The sequence below is a fragment of the Falco biarmicus genome, chromosome 3 (genome assembly GCF_023638135.1).
Source record: "Falco biarmicus isolate bFalBia1 chromosome 3, bFalBia1.pri, whole genome shotgun sequence".
Taxonomy (NCBI): Eukaryota; Metazoa; Chordata; class Aves; order Falconiformes; family Falconidae; genus Falco; species Falco biarmicus.
In genome coordinates, this window is record NC_079290.1 from 52799544 (window position 1) to 52813926 (window position 14383).

A 14383-nucleotide genomic window follows, 5' to 3' on the forward strand; every position below is an offset into this window, starting at 1 on the left:
TCAGATACGTGTTGTTATTAAATAATTCAGATTTACTTCAACTTTGATTAGTCATCTATAGTGAAGTAGCTAGACTCAGTTTAAAGATAAGTGATCTGCAAGTAAGTATGCTGCTATGCAGTTGGAGTAAGCTGTTCTGTGGTATTTCTGAGTAGAACTAGGAGCTTATTAATGGTATTAAGTCAAAGTTAACAGTTATTTCGTAACGAAGTTAATAGTAAAATGGTAGAATGGAGTGTTAATAAATTCAATTTTATAAATTCTACTATGTACAACTTTGAAGACCTTTACTGTAAAATGTTAGAACAGCAGAAACACTGGAGCAGTTCAAAAGACATTGAAAGCTCTATTGGAATTGATCAATTAATAGCATATTATTCCACTTTGAAGTTTCATAGCCTGTTTGATCAAAGAAAATAGCATATGTAAGAAACTGGTGAATGTCTCCTGGTACATTAATCAGTAACAACTGTGGAAGCTATAGATAAATTTCTGTAAAAACATCTATGCTAGGTGTCACTTGCTGTGTGAATATTACTAATGTGCAAAATAAAAAAAGAAACAAGTCTTGTACCTGTTCAGTCTTCTGCTGAGCAGTAAATTGCTGTTCCTTCTGGCTTTGGTGCTATTCTCCTTATATTTTTACCAATGTTGCAAACATTGTATATAACTTTTAGTGAGCTCTTACTCAAAATTGCAGCAAATCTTACTATATGTTGATTTTGTCAAGAAAACAATACAGGGCAAATGTCTTTCTGTAAATACTATGCTATCATGTAAGTAGTGAATTACTGAGTTGTGGACTTGGCTTTGGTTGATAAGGCTTTAAGTATTTTTGTATCGTTTTTTCCATTTAGTTCTTTGTGCTATGAGGTAGATGGGAATAAGTCAAAAGGGGCATGCAGTTTAAGCTAAACTGGCTGGTGTTCATTGGTACTGAAAAACAGGAAAATTAAATTCCAATTGTTTCTTTTTTTAACACTTAACAGCCCCCCACCCCCAAAAAAATCCTTTGCACTTGTGGGCTTAAGCTATGCTGAGCTATAATAGGCTCTATTAGTCTATTATAGACAACTGCCCACTCTGGTATTACCATTCCTGTCTTAAGGTATGTGTAGAGCAGTAGATCATACTGTATGCACCTAAAGTTAGGAGAAGACACTGCGGACTTCAGATTTCAGTGAGATCAGAAGTAGGCTCTTGCAAATGAGTGGGAGGATAAGTAGTAGGAATGAGTCAGATCTCTACACTAAAGTAAACAAATAACTGAACATGCTAGAGGTAGAAGTTTACATTTGACTGCACTGGAACTCTAGTTCTGTGCATCAAATTCAGCTTCAAACTAAAAGGAATCCTGCCACCGGCAACATGGAAGATCCAGATGCACCCTCAATTTGTTTTGAGGAACACATGCTACTATATTATCTTTCTTTGTCTATAATTTTTCTCATCAGTATTACAGCTACATTCAGATAGATGCTACATTGATTATTGTATTCACTTTCTTCAGCATAAGGAACACACTTCCTTTGAAGCATGTTGTAACTTGATGGGAAGCAAAAATCATCTGTATTGTGACACAGTTGAAATCTGGTGTGAGTAGCGGTGGTTGTTTTTAAATGTGTAGATTCCATGTCCTCATGGTAACCAAAGCCCAGATGTAACTTGGATTTTAAGAGCCTGTTATCTTGGGACTACTAAGGCTTGAGAAATTTCATATACTCCTGTACTAGCTTTTTTTTTAGTTGGTACTTTATCCTGTGAAGAGAATAGATAAACCCCTCTGAGATGGGAGGTGAGGTATAGAAAAAAATATTTGAGACTTTGCAGCAGTCTACTTCGTTCACTCCACATTTAAGAATTAAAAGAATCCCAAAAATAGGATTAAATGAGGCTAGGTAGAGAAAAGAATATACTTAATATATTAAGGATTGCACATTGTCTTTGAGTTATCTTGCTCTTGCATTAGTTACACAGTGAAAAGCTGTGGTGGGGGGAGAGAAATACCAAGCCCAAACATTACTTCTAACTTAAGATTTTCAGTGTATAGCTCTGAGACTTATAATGTAACATTCAAATAGTGTGTCTTTGTAAATCTGTATTTATTCAGGTTTGGAAACTCTGGACTGTTCCTGAAATATCTTGTGCTGACAGTGTAGAAGTTAGTTGTTTTCTGTAGTCTAGACAGCAGAGGGAGATGGAGATGCATGCTTTTTACCAATGCATGTTGGTTACCAGTTCTTAAATGATAAATTTGTTCACAAATTCTGAACAGAGTGTCACCTAGGATGTGAAAGTCTTGTGTTTCTTGCTGTGTTTTGCTTGTTGCTCTTGGGCAACTTTCTTCTTGACTTGAGCTGCTTCTGCTTCATGCTGTGGCAGCCAGCAAAGGAATTTCTCTGTCTGTCAATACAGCCATTCCCAACTGAGAAGTCTCACAATAGACATGGAGAAAACATGAACAAGATTTCTCTCTGCATCCGCTTTTATTTTTTTTAGCCCTCTGAGAAATGTCTCGAATCTTAGCTGAATTCATCAAACAACGTTGAACAAGTCAAGATTGCTTGCTTTATGTTTTGATTAAATTCTATGTACGTACTGGTTGGCTTCTGCTGCTTTGTCAGCTGAGGTGCCTCAGACTAATTCTTTGCCAACTTTTAAGGCTTTAGTTTGGATTTATAGAGGCTAGATTATAGAAGTGTCCAGGGAAGCAAAGCTGCAGTGAAGCACTGTAGTAGAAGAGCAGTAGATTGGTATTTATTGGCACTTAATGTTTCTCAGGTTCTGGTAGCTGGGTGCACTAGTACCACGTCATCTATGTCTAAGCTAAGCTGTTAGACTGCTAACTGAGATGCAGGGGCAGGCGGTTACTTCTGCTTGGTGCATTGTGGAATGTGTAATGCATTACAACAGGGATGTGGAACAGACAGCAGGATCTGAGTCTTTCTGTATCACAGTAGCATAACTTGCCGTGGTATTTATAAATTCAAGATGAAACCTCTGGTTTCTATAAAACATGAGATAGAGGGCTTGAGGGAGGCTGACAATCTTTTTCTGGGGAAAATTTCTGTCTGTACTCACATAAAGAAAATGACAGTAAAATTCTATACAAATCCTACTTGGATACACAGATGCATGTGCTTCCTTTTTTCCTCCCCATGTCTGTTCAAAAGAATTATGAATTCTAAACATTTTTCTTTCTGAAAAAGACAATGATAACTGACTGAGGCTTACTGGTTTTCTGTTGTTGAATACATTTATTTTGGTTTTTTTTTTTTCCACACTACAGGGCTCTTTATTTGTTTAATATCACTGTTTTTGAGCATAGGTTACTGTATAGTACTGTACAGTAGACTTACCAGGTCATGTGATGAACTACTTACATCACTATGTTGTGGAAGTATGGAATCATAACACAGTATGCTGAAGGAATCTTTCATATAGAAATCTCTTTGAATAATATGGAAAACATTTATTTTCCTATCTTTCTCACTTGTATTTTTGAAAAAAAAAAAATAATAAATATGACCTTTTGCTAAAGGTAGGGGAAAAATGCTAAATGTGGTTTATTTCCTTGAACTGGAAATACAAGGTGCTACAAAGTGATACATTGTAGTCACTAGCAACAATATGTAAAGAATAAATTATGGAAGGTGTTAAAGTGAATAGTTCTGAACAGATGTGTTAGCAGCGGCTGTTGAGGTCCAAGTAGTAGAAGCTCACTAATACAAATTAGCTGGGTGTTTGTAACTAAAGGCTGTTCTTTTGACAACGATACTGCTATGGGTTTTGTTTCTTTTGAGACTTGCTTTCAGGAAGAAGGTTCTTTTAACTGAAGGTCAACTTCTGATTGCATCAGAAACACTGATCAGAATACAGAAATCAGAAAGACAGCTGTACTGTCTCTTGTTCTTGATCTTTCTACCTTCACTTAATGAAAGAACAAAAACTTCAAATACTTTAAACATCCATTCAGTCAGGGCTGTTGATCAACATTATTTCTTATTACTGCCTCCCATATTTTTCTAATCTGGTGAATTCAAAGGAGAAGCACAGTAGTATGGTGGGATGGCAGTAGTGGTGTGGGACTGAGGCGTTTGCCACACTGATGGAAGGTGAGAAGCAGTCTAGTAGAGGCTTGTCACTTGGTTACGCTGGCATGTATGCATTCATACTTCTGAAACACACTAGCATGTGAGTGTAAACTTACTTTTGACTGAAGTCTAGATGAGATAGTGTCCAAGTGTGTTTTAGATCAGGCATACTGTTTTTTTTTAAGATGCTGTCCCCATTTAGAGCCCTCTGGCTTCATTGTGAAGTGGTCTTGTAATGCACAAAGTGGATGCTTTCCAGGCAGAATTAATCCAGATGTTCTTCAGGACTGCATATGATATGATTTGGACTAGCACTGGTCTAATCCACAGGACTGAATGAGCAGCCCAGAAGTAAAATCCATAAAATATATGCAGCATGGATGCAGGCTTATTGGCATTGTTTCATTTCAGAGACTAATTTTTGGTAACACTGCTTGTTAATACAGGTGCAATTTAGTGAGGCAGCAACAGTTTGGTTGGAAGTAGGACTTTCCTAAAGGTAAGAGTGTGTAGGGTCTACATAGCTTTATTTTTTCTAATTGAATTACTGGAAGTGATATCTTGCGCTAGTTCAGATTTTTTTTTTTTACAGAATACTTGGGCAGGGGTACTTGAGTCAAACACAGACTGTTGGAATGGGCTTAAGACTTTCTTTAAACCAGATTGATAGAGGGAAAGCAAAATTTCTAAGGGTAAATAAAGAGCTGAAGTGTATGTTTTTCACTCTTGTATCAATGTCCTAGTTACTGTGCCAGTTTGGGAGGACTGGCTTATGTTTTTATCATGAATGAGATATTCCAAATAGCTGAAAAATTGTATTTGCTTTTTTTACCCATTGGATGGACTGCAGAACTGATGATAACATTTGAGTTTTCAAATGCATTATTACTGCTGTCTTGTCTTAGTAAAATACTGCTCTTGAAGTCATCATTTCTATGATGTTAGGAGCTAGAATTAATATAGATGAGTCACACGGTGAAGGAAACAAATTTAAAACAGAGGTTTTAAAATGGGAGTTCTCTGATCTAAAATGGGGAAGGAAGAAAGAAACATCGCTTAAGATCTTCCTTTGTCTCACTTTTTGTTGCTTTCATATTCTGCTTTTGAACAACTCAAAGCACAAGTAAATTTCCTGTTTAGGTTTTCTTCTGTGCTGTGCGTATTGGTCCCACATACTTGACTGAGCATGTTAATAATCCTTTTGGCTATGTGTAACTGGTGATTTGTGGGGTGAATAGGCTGAAGTTCCATACAACTTGGAAATCAAATTGTGATGTTGAGCTTTTTCTAGTTTGTTTAAGAGCACATTGACTCAGTCACTGAGGAGATTGTTTCTGAAATTGGAAACTGTCTAATATTACATAGAAAAAATCATTTAAAATGACTGCATGTGAAGATACCATCACTTCCACCTGTCTGATGGAAAGGAAGAAGTTTTCACTTTGAAAGTGTGTTCTAAGAGATTGAGGAACATATATTGTGATCAGACCTACCTATTACATCTATCAGATAACGCAAAGGATGCTTTGAGTGGTCTAAATTTTGACTTTTTCAACTTCTAGCTTAGTACAGTTGCAAGAGATACCTAAAACCAGTGTGAATGACTAATACCCAGTTTCACAAGTGTAAGAAGGGATGATATAAACTTTGTTTCAACGTAGCAAAACATCAGACTTCAAAGGTTCTGGCTTTTTCCTAACTACCAAATAAGTGAAGCTGTTGAGATTATTCTACTTGGAACAGCAAGCTTGTCAAGTTTTAAGTATATTTGTTGAAGCTGGCCTTTGTAGGTGGCTTTGGGCAGCAAAAAGCTTTCTAAAAATAGAAACAATTTTCCTAGCACAAATTGCACAATTTGTAGCTCTTGAAAGGTAACTGTGGGAGCAGCATGGTTCTGGTGCCTACTGCCTGTTGCATGTTTCTAGTCAAAACCCAAAAAGCTTAAAAATGCAGCTGTAAAATATATTAAAAAAAAACCCTAAAAATAAAAATAAATACTTCCTCCCATACAGCTCTTCCAAATTCTTCTTTTGATGAAAGGCTCTTCCAGGCAAGCTTATCTGTACCTCTACCAGTATGTTTGGATGAGACCTTCAAATTATATTGTGATTATTTTTTTTTTAAAGGACTATCTTCTTGTATGCAATATATGGTGCTTGCTGTACACTGGAGCCCATGGCACTTCTGGAGGCTTTGAAGGAACCATAATGGGTCAACAAGTAGACTTTTAAGTGTCAGAACTTTCATATTTGCCTTTTGAAAGACAATATTCAGTTTGGGCTGATATTCTAGGGGTTCAGCAACAAAATGCGGCCTGTTCAATTCTCTGTTTTGTTTTGCTTTTGTTTCTAAGAGTAAATAAGCAAAAGTCTTGAGGTTATCTGCTTGGTGCATGTTCTTGAAGGGAAGGCTACAGATGCCCAAGCGGGCAGGGGCATCTTTTCTGTAGCCTTGATCCAATTTCCTAAGCTCTAGAGTAGGGCAGGAGATTAATGCATCCTTAAACTTAGCACATATTAGCTGTCTCTAGGTAGCTCCCTAATCCATATGCATATCTTCTGGTTACCTTTTGGAAGTGCTTACTTCTGTCCTGAACCATTAGGTATGAGAATCATGTACTAAATGTCATGTCTTAGCCTTTGTTCTAGGTACAGAATTACAAAAAAAGCCCCTAGACTTTGAGCAGCTGAACTTGGAGACCTAAACATCTTTTTCTGAATCCGACACTCAAAGGCTGGCTGGAATTAAGGTTTAGCTCTGTGATGGCAAATGATTAATCTTACTAATTACAAGTCCTTCAATGGAGGTGTAATATTAGAATTAAAGTTTTGAAATATTAATGGCACTCTGCACTTTCACCAGTATATGTTCCTGCTGCATTTCATGATGTTCTTTCTATTTGTAGAGATAAACCTTCGTATTTGTCTTTTGTAGGGTTTTAAAAAAATACTCGGGAATTCTGATTGGGAGGACTTGGAACAGGTAATTGACTCTAGGGCAAACTACAGTGTGTAGGATACCGGTATGTTGCAGAGGGCATTGAATAATTGGTTGGATTATAATCTGAGGGGAAAGATCAATTTAAATGAAAACCTATAATCTCATCTGTGGTGTGGTTCATGCTGTCAATTTTCATCAAGTTGGATACCTATAGGGTAGGGTGGAAATTCCAAATTCATTCAATGCTCAAAATATATTTCATTGTTACTGTCAAATATCTTTATTTTCTTCTCATATTACTTTTTAAGAAAACTGCCGTTCCTTTTGAGAGGAGAGAATTGCAAGGCTGATAAAACATGTGATGTCTTCGTTGTATTTCCAGCACAGGCAAACAGTGACTGAGATGTTAATACATATTACAGAATGCTTAGTGTGTCTGTTATTGAGAGTCAGGTTTTGCCTGTAGTTTTATTTTCAACTTAGAAGGTGCAATCCATCACCCTTAAATGAACAAGTATTGCTTTGCTACACTGTACTGATGTATTGGTGGCTTTTAAAAATTTTCTTTCACATGCTTTTAGTAGTCGGTCTCACTTATTGCTGCAAATTCCTTTCTCTTCTAAAGGTGGACTTTTTGCAGAATAGATTCATAAGGGAATACTAAAAGGCAGCCCCTTCCTGAATAAATCCTGCTCGCAAAACAGATTAGATGATGTTGGACAGTGTTACAGTAGTGCTGTAATGCTGGACCAAATGCAGCCTTATTGCCTCATTTGGCATTGCATCTTTGTGAATCATCTAATTTCTTCTGCTTCAGAGATTGATTCTCCCCACAGGGTTAGGATGAATCCCAGGTAGTGTGTCAGTGCTTGACTTGGGCTTTCAGCTGGGTACAAAGGTAATTTTCATATGTGCAAGAGCTTGCTATACAATTTTTAAGATTCTCTGCATTATTAAATCCTTCCATCATCGTTAGCATGTTCCTATAAACTTCTTTGCTTTTACTTTGGATCTGTTTTGGGAAACTTGGGTACTGGTTTTCCTGTTGTGAACTTCCCAGGGCAGGTAATGGATATTTTTTTTTTTTTTTTTTTTTTGTACAGCTGCTCAATAGGGAATTGTATAAAAGCTGTCCCTTTTTTGTAGAAACAAACAAGAACAAACACTAACAAATCACTGCGACAATAGCTGCTTCTGTGAAACTTGTACAGATAGTGTTTTCATAAGCAGCTGTGAAGTGTCTCAGAAGAAGGTAATAAATAAATCATACCAGTTCTTCGCTAGCATGTTTAAATACAGAGCACATCAGAGAGAACTTTAAGCTTCATGATGCTGTAAACTTATTTCCCTGGCATTATAGTTCATAATGGAAAATTGTAGCTTCTGTGATGGGTTTTCTTGTTGCATTGCACAGCACCTAATGTCAGTATTTTAAATGTTGATCTGAATTTGTGTTTCAGGAATTACCAGAAGTGGTTCTCTTAAAGTTTTTTCGACCAGAAAACACGCCAGCACCTGCAAGACCAACACCAGAGCAGCTCTCTAATCTTATCAAGACAAGTCTTCATTATCCAGAGTCTTTCAATCATTCTTTTCATCAAAAAAGGTTAGTGCAACGTTTTCTTTAGAAACTTTTGAAATATTGTCAATTTGATATGAATCCTATTGAGAGATGCTATGTGGGTTATGATACATAAGATAGTCTGTTAGGCAAGGGTGAAATCTTGCTCGATTCTTGAAGTCACTGCTTCAGAATTTCATAGGTAAAATGAAAGTTTCAGGTAGAGAAGCAGGATGTAATACCAGAGTTCCAGGCTTAATGTTAACTAGTAATGTTATCAAACACACTGAAAGAAAAGTAAATACTCTGCTGCCTTTGTTTTTGGTGTCAGTAAACAATGTTACTACTCTGAGAAGCTAGACAGAAAGCAAGAGGTACTTTTAAGTCAAAAGAACTGTTATGTCTACAGCATCTGACTTGCCAAGATTAGCTGCCTGTGGTTCTGATTTATGTCAGAAGGAAAGGTGGTAAGTTTAGATCACTGGGGCTTGTCTCCTGGAAGGGTATCAGAATTAATGTCTGCCAAAAAGCAGACTGCTAGAGTGAGTTGATTGGAGCCTGTGAAATCCATGAATCTTCAAAATTAAAATACTAACAAAGCCCTCTGGATTAACTTCCAGGTATGAAATGAATTGTACTTGAAACATAAATACCTGTTCAGGTTTGAGTAGTTTTATCTGAGAACTGCTACACTTTTTTCCCTAAAATTTCAGTTAATATAAATTGCCGAAAGAAAGATGTATGTTTCTTTATAAAATCAAACATCTAAACATTTTATAAGGTGGCATATTTTAGTGACAGTTACAAAGCATGCATTATTCCAGTAACAAGTTCATATCTTATTTGTTATAATGCTGATTGTTCTTTTTTGTTACTCAAGTTTAGGATAATTAAACTGTTAAGCAGTGTCAAGGAATTTCAGTGACACAAATCACTTACTGTGCACACAAAGTGGTTTCAGCTGCTGTACTTTCTGTACCTGCCTGTGAATATCTTGGGGTCTTTCTTTCTGCAGCATTATTTATAAAAACAATTATACTAATTTTGAAAAAGCAGAATATCAACTAACTGTATTAGTTTTATTCAGGGTAAAGGCTTAAATTAACACCAAACATGTATGTGCTGTCTGTTCTGTTGGGGCACTGTTCTGGCTGAAACTTCAGGCCAGGTGCTAGCAATTCCTCTAGAGGAGGTGATGCAGAAGAAAAGTAGACAAAACTTGCTGAACAGTGGTTATTAAGAGTAGCATACTGGATGATGTTACCGCATTCTGAGGAGTCTCTTGTCGTAACGGTGGATTTCCTGTAAAGTAAGGCATTAGTTACGCTTTTGCTGGCCTGTCTCAGCTGGATGAAGGAAGGTGGTAACTCATTTGGCTCAACTGAGCCAATGCTGTTTGCCTCAATAGCTTTTATTATAAGTAACTCTAGTCAATGTAAGTGATCATATTGCAGTGTACACTGACTGCATAATAGACAACTACATATTAATATTTCTTGAAATTAACTTCAACTATTTAAGAGTATAATTAAGACTACTCAAAGTAAGACTTTTCTCCTTTACTATGGAACTATTTCTCTTTGCAGCCTCTGTCTGGTACCTGTCACTCTTCTACTTTCCAATTGTTCCCAGGCTGTTGTAGATGTGATGATTGATTTGCGGCATAAAACAACAAGGTAATGTGTGAATGTTAATAAAACTATTTTCTGAGAACGCTTCCTAGTTTTGGGGAGTCATGTAATGTTTTAACTGTATTGAATATCTAGAATAGGATTTTCTCAACAGTGGCTTCTTTGAAAGAATGGAAGGTGGTAAAGGCTTCATACAGCCAAATGGGAGTCTCCAGTCAGTGCTCAATTTATAATTTGCTTCTGACTGTTGCTAAGACAGGACCTTGAATTGTGACTCTTGAGCATCTAAACTCTGCAGATCTTTTTTAGGGAAAAGTTCTTTTTGAACTATTGAAATACAAGCTTCAGCCACCTTACTTTATTAAACGTATGTTGTCGCGTTGTCATTTTTAAAATACAAAGTAATTTGTAGAAAACACTTTTGAAGTTTAAACAAGTACTTCCTCCTGCAATTTGGCTTTAGTATAAAATGTCATAGAACCTTAGGTATTTTTAAGACTTCCCCTAGGTTTATCAACTGATTCCTATGACTAGCTTTTTGCTTAGAACTGTAGTATTATGTGCAAAAATATCAGCACTGAGGAAATGTTTTGTGAATTGCTTCTAAAAGTTTTACTAAGGATTTCTGTGGGAGAGAGATAATTCAGTACCGTGGTATACCATTGTTAATAGTAGTGTTTTAACGGAAGTGGTTGTGTAATTCAGGTGACACTCCCTCTCCCCTGCCTTAAATACCACCCTGCCACCAGGTATAATGCTACTTGGTCCGCTTACCACAAAATAGACTCTGGGATTCTTGACTTGTATATTCTTGGGGCAAGATAGCAGATTGTGAAGACACTGAGGTAGGCTTAGGCATGGGAAACAGGTTCACAAATAGAGGACAGAAGACTTAAATATGTTTTACTTATCAGTTAACATTAGGAAGCTATTCATTGGTCCGGTCTTTTCACAAGATGGCCATTGTATGACATGTCTTTGGAAGAACAGTGTAGTCATGTGCCTTGAAACTTCTTAAAAACAAACAACTCCCCCCCCCCCCCCCCCCCCTTTATTAATGCAGTACCTCTAAAGTAGGTGGACTACTTCTGTGGATATGCACTCTGATTGGATTCTAGCTCATGGGGCAGGCCTAAGAATACCTTATGTAGGAATTCCTAAAACTTTCTGGATCTTGTTACTATGTCAGTTGTTAGCGTTATGTGCAGGTTCTGTAGGAAGCTGGGAACACACTGGAATTCCTCACTATCCATATGTTTAGTGAGGATCTGTATATAGTGTACAGTATACTAGGAACCAAAGAAATGCTTTAAAGATTTCTACTGATGGATCTGAGCCAAGGGGAGAGCCACTGTAAAGAGTGTGTTAAGTGTGAGTCAGAGAACATTAAAACATATTTGATAGGAAGTAAGGACCCAAAGTTAAATTGAGCTGATAGTCGGACATAAGGATCAGTGAAGATACCTTAGCTACTCTCAGTGTGTGTATGTTTGCAAGGATGAGCATGTGTGTGGATGTAGTAGGGAAGAGGACATATAGACATGACCTTTTCTGAAGCTGCATTTAGTATCTTAGATTGCAACTGTTGTCCTTTCAAAGTCTACCTTTGTCTTGCTAGAAAAACCTTAATGTCTTAATGGGTGGGTGTGTATGTGAAACAAAGAGCATGATGAATCTGGGAAAGGCAGTGACTTCAGGGAAATTATTGTAGGCAACCAGTCAAAAAGACTTAAAAACTTCAAAGACATCAAAGACAAATGGCAGTAGGCACTCATGCATCCAGAGACTGCCAGAGTAGTAACTGAACTTCTGAATTCCTGACTTTTCAAAAATAAGTTTTCAGAAATCATAAACAAATGTATATTTTTATGGGCTGGTGACAGACATAGTACATTCTAAAATCTTGAGAAAACTTGAGGCTGGAGGGAATCATGTAAACTGGTAATACATGCTTCGAATGCAGAGAAATAACGATGCTACCTTCTTTTTCAGCCCAGAAGCACTAGAAATCCATGGATCTTTTACGTGGCTTGGGCAAACACAGTACAAGCTTCAACTTAAAAGCCAGGAGGTCTATAGCTTGCAGCTGAAAGCTTGCTTTGTTCATACAGGTGTCTATAATCTTGGAACCCCCAGAGTATTTGCCAAGCTAGTGGACCAAGTTACTTTGTTCGAAACGAGTCAGCAGAATTCCATGCCTGCACTGATTATTATCAATAATATCTGACTGCTTCCTGAAAAAAATCACACTTAATGAGAAATAAAATGGGATTCTTTTCTGATATTGCTGGTTGACATATTGCTGCAGGTTTTGGAAGTAGCACCTCAGACATCTAACTTGTTACTAAAGATTGTGTAGGAAAGAAAATAGCAAAATATTCAGGTGACTTGTCAGTTTGTTTCTCAATGCAATGCACGTTGGACTGAAAATACATTTATCCTTTTATAATGTATTTCTTCCCTGGTAACTAAGATATTCATAACACAAAATACTCTTCAGCTCCAGATCTGAACATATTTGTATGCCCTATGCCCTGTCAAAAATGCAGCTTGACTGCTGTTACAACTTCCAGCATGGTGTGTTTAATATTTGTGGCTGTATTAGGATATGGTTCAGGAAGAAACCCTCGTTGGCTCTTTCCTGTCTGAAGCCATTAGTCATGATAAACCCCAACTTTACTGTGAAGCTCAGTAAGGTCTCTCAAATCTGTTTCTGTTTCTCAGTTCTTTAGTTTAAAGTTTTGAGTTTTCATGTTTATGGAAACTAGTGACCTTTCGAGGTTTACATACAAGTCCCACCTAAGGTGTTTAAAAAATAATTTCTTCAGCCAGTTTGAGTATTTTCTCATTCATCTCAACACAGAATGCACTATTTCACAACCATGAGATTGTCATTTAAATTGTCACTTACTTTGTTATGTAACTATAACAATTGATCTGTTTTAAAAAAATCTACTCAAGATTTTCAAGAAATGTATTATATTTATAACAAATGTACTGTAAATAGAATAAAACATACACCATATTCACTGTATGGATTTGTGGCCTTTTCTTTCCTTTTTATATAGCTATAGCAATCTACAGGTGCTGATTCTGTATACATATTCTGTACTGTCTTCATCGTGGCCCTCTCTGTTCAGGTGCAGTTCCTGTCCTGTTGCTATGTGTAGTGCTGGTGTGCACTGAAACTCATAGTGGCAGCTGTATTTGCCTTTTGAGTTGTCCAGTGTTTCCAGGAGCAACGCAGAATTCGGCTGTGTAGGAGATCTCACTTATTGGCTACGTGCTGGGGAATTTTGAGTAAAAGCTTCTGAACGTGGGGAAGGCGATGTGAAACAATCAAGTGCAGCAAAACCAGGTAAGAGTAAGGAGTTATGGTTTATGATGAGTTAGTGAAGTACAAGGAAAATCTGGCAATCTGCTCTGGGTGCTTGAAGTCCTACGTTTCTTTATTTTGTGGCTGAAGGAAATTTTTTTTCATAGGGCAACAATAGGCTTATGAAAAGGTACATCTGCCTTCAGATGGATTTTTTTCTTTTTTAGGTAAGGTTTCCAATTTTACTCGTATTCAGTACTACTGTATGACTGTCTACAAGACTTAAGACTTCCTGAGAAGTCTTAAAACCCATTCACAGCATGTGGCCTTTCATAGTTGTACTATATATGACTGTGGATCTTGTTGGTAAATCAATAGAATGCTTGTAATCTAACAATGAATATGTTGCTTCAGGGGTTGTTCTTTTCTGCTGTTAGGCAGATTGGATTACTAATCTTTCTAAATGATTCTTGGCATTCTTTAAGCCATGTCATTAGTCCTCTTTCTGACTTGGTACTCTTAGGGGAATAGTCATTACTGATGCCTTTCAGCTAGCCAGCAGGTAGGCTGTAACGTTCTAATCACGGTTGGTGTTTAAGACTTTTATTCAAATACTTGAGTAGCACAATGCCACATTATTCTGATAGCAGATGTTTCAACAAGAGTTTTGTGAGAGATGGGTCAGAAGTTTAACTGCTTTTCAGCCTTACCAGAAGAAACTGGTAAGAAATGGGTTCCTCTGATTTAGAAGTTGCACTGCTATAAAGAGCAAGCTTGCTGCAAGCTTGACTAACTACAGAACCTCCCAGACTGCTGTCCCGTTGGCTGGTGTATTACTTGT

The 14383-nt window shown here is 37.1% G+C and overlaps 1 protein-coding gene across 4 annotated transcripts in view; it reads left to right on the plus strand.

Annotated features, from left to right (window-relative positions):
• Window positions 1-13260, plus strand: part of TRAPPC8 (trafficking protein particle complex subunit 8) — a 55581-nt gene extending 42321 nt beyond the window's left edge. For 2 of the 4 annotated variants that reach the window (XM_056331281.1, XM_056331283.1), the window contains 4 exons: window positions 7029-7076; window positions 8495-8640; window positions 10182-10271; window positions 12219-13260. In XM_056331281.1, the coding sequence (XP_056187256.1) occupies window positions 7029-7076; window positions 8495-8640; window positions 10182-10271; window positions 12219-12453 (519 nt within the window). In that variant the 3' untranslated portion in view covers window positions 12454-13260. The remainder of the gene's footprint in view (window positions 1-7028; window positions 7077-8494; window positions 8641-10181; window positions 10272-12218) is intronic. The other 2 variants (XM_056331282.1, XM_056331284.1) reach the window with 1 other exon arrangement.
• The last annotated feature ends 1123 nt before the right edge of the window (window positions 13261-14383 follow it).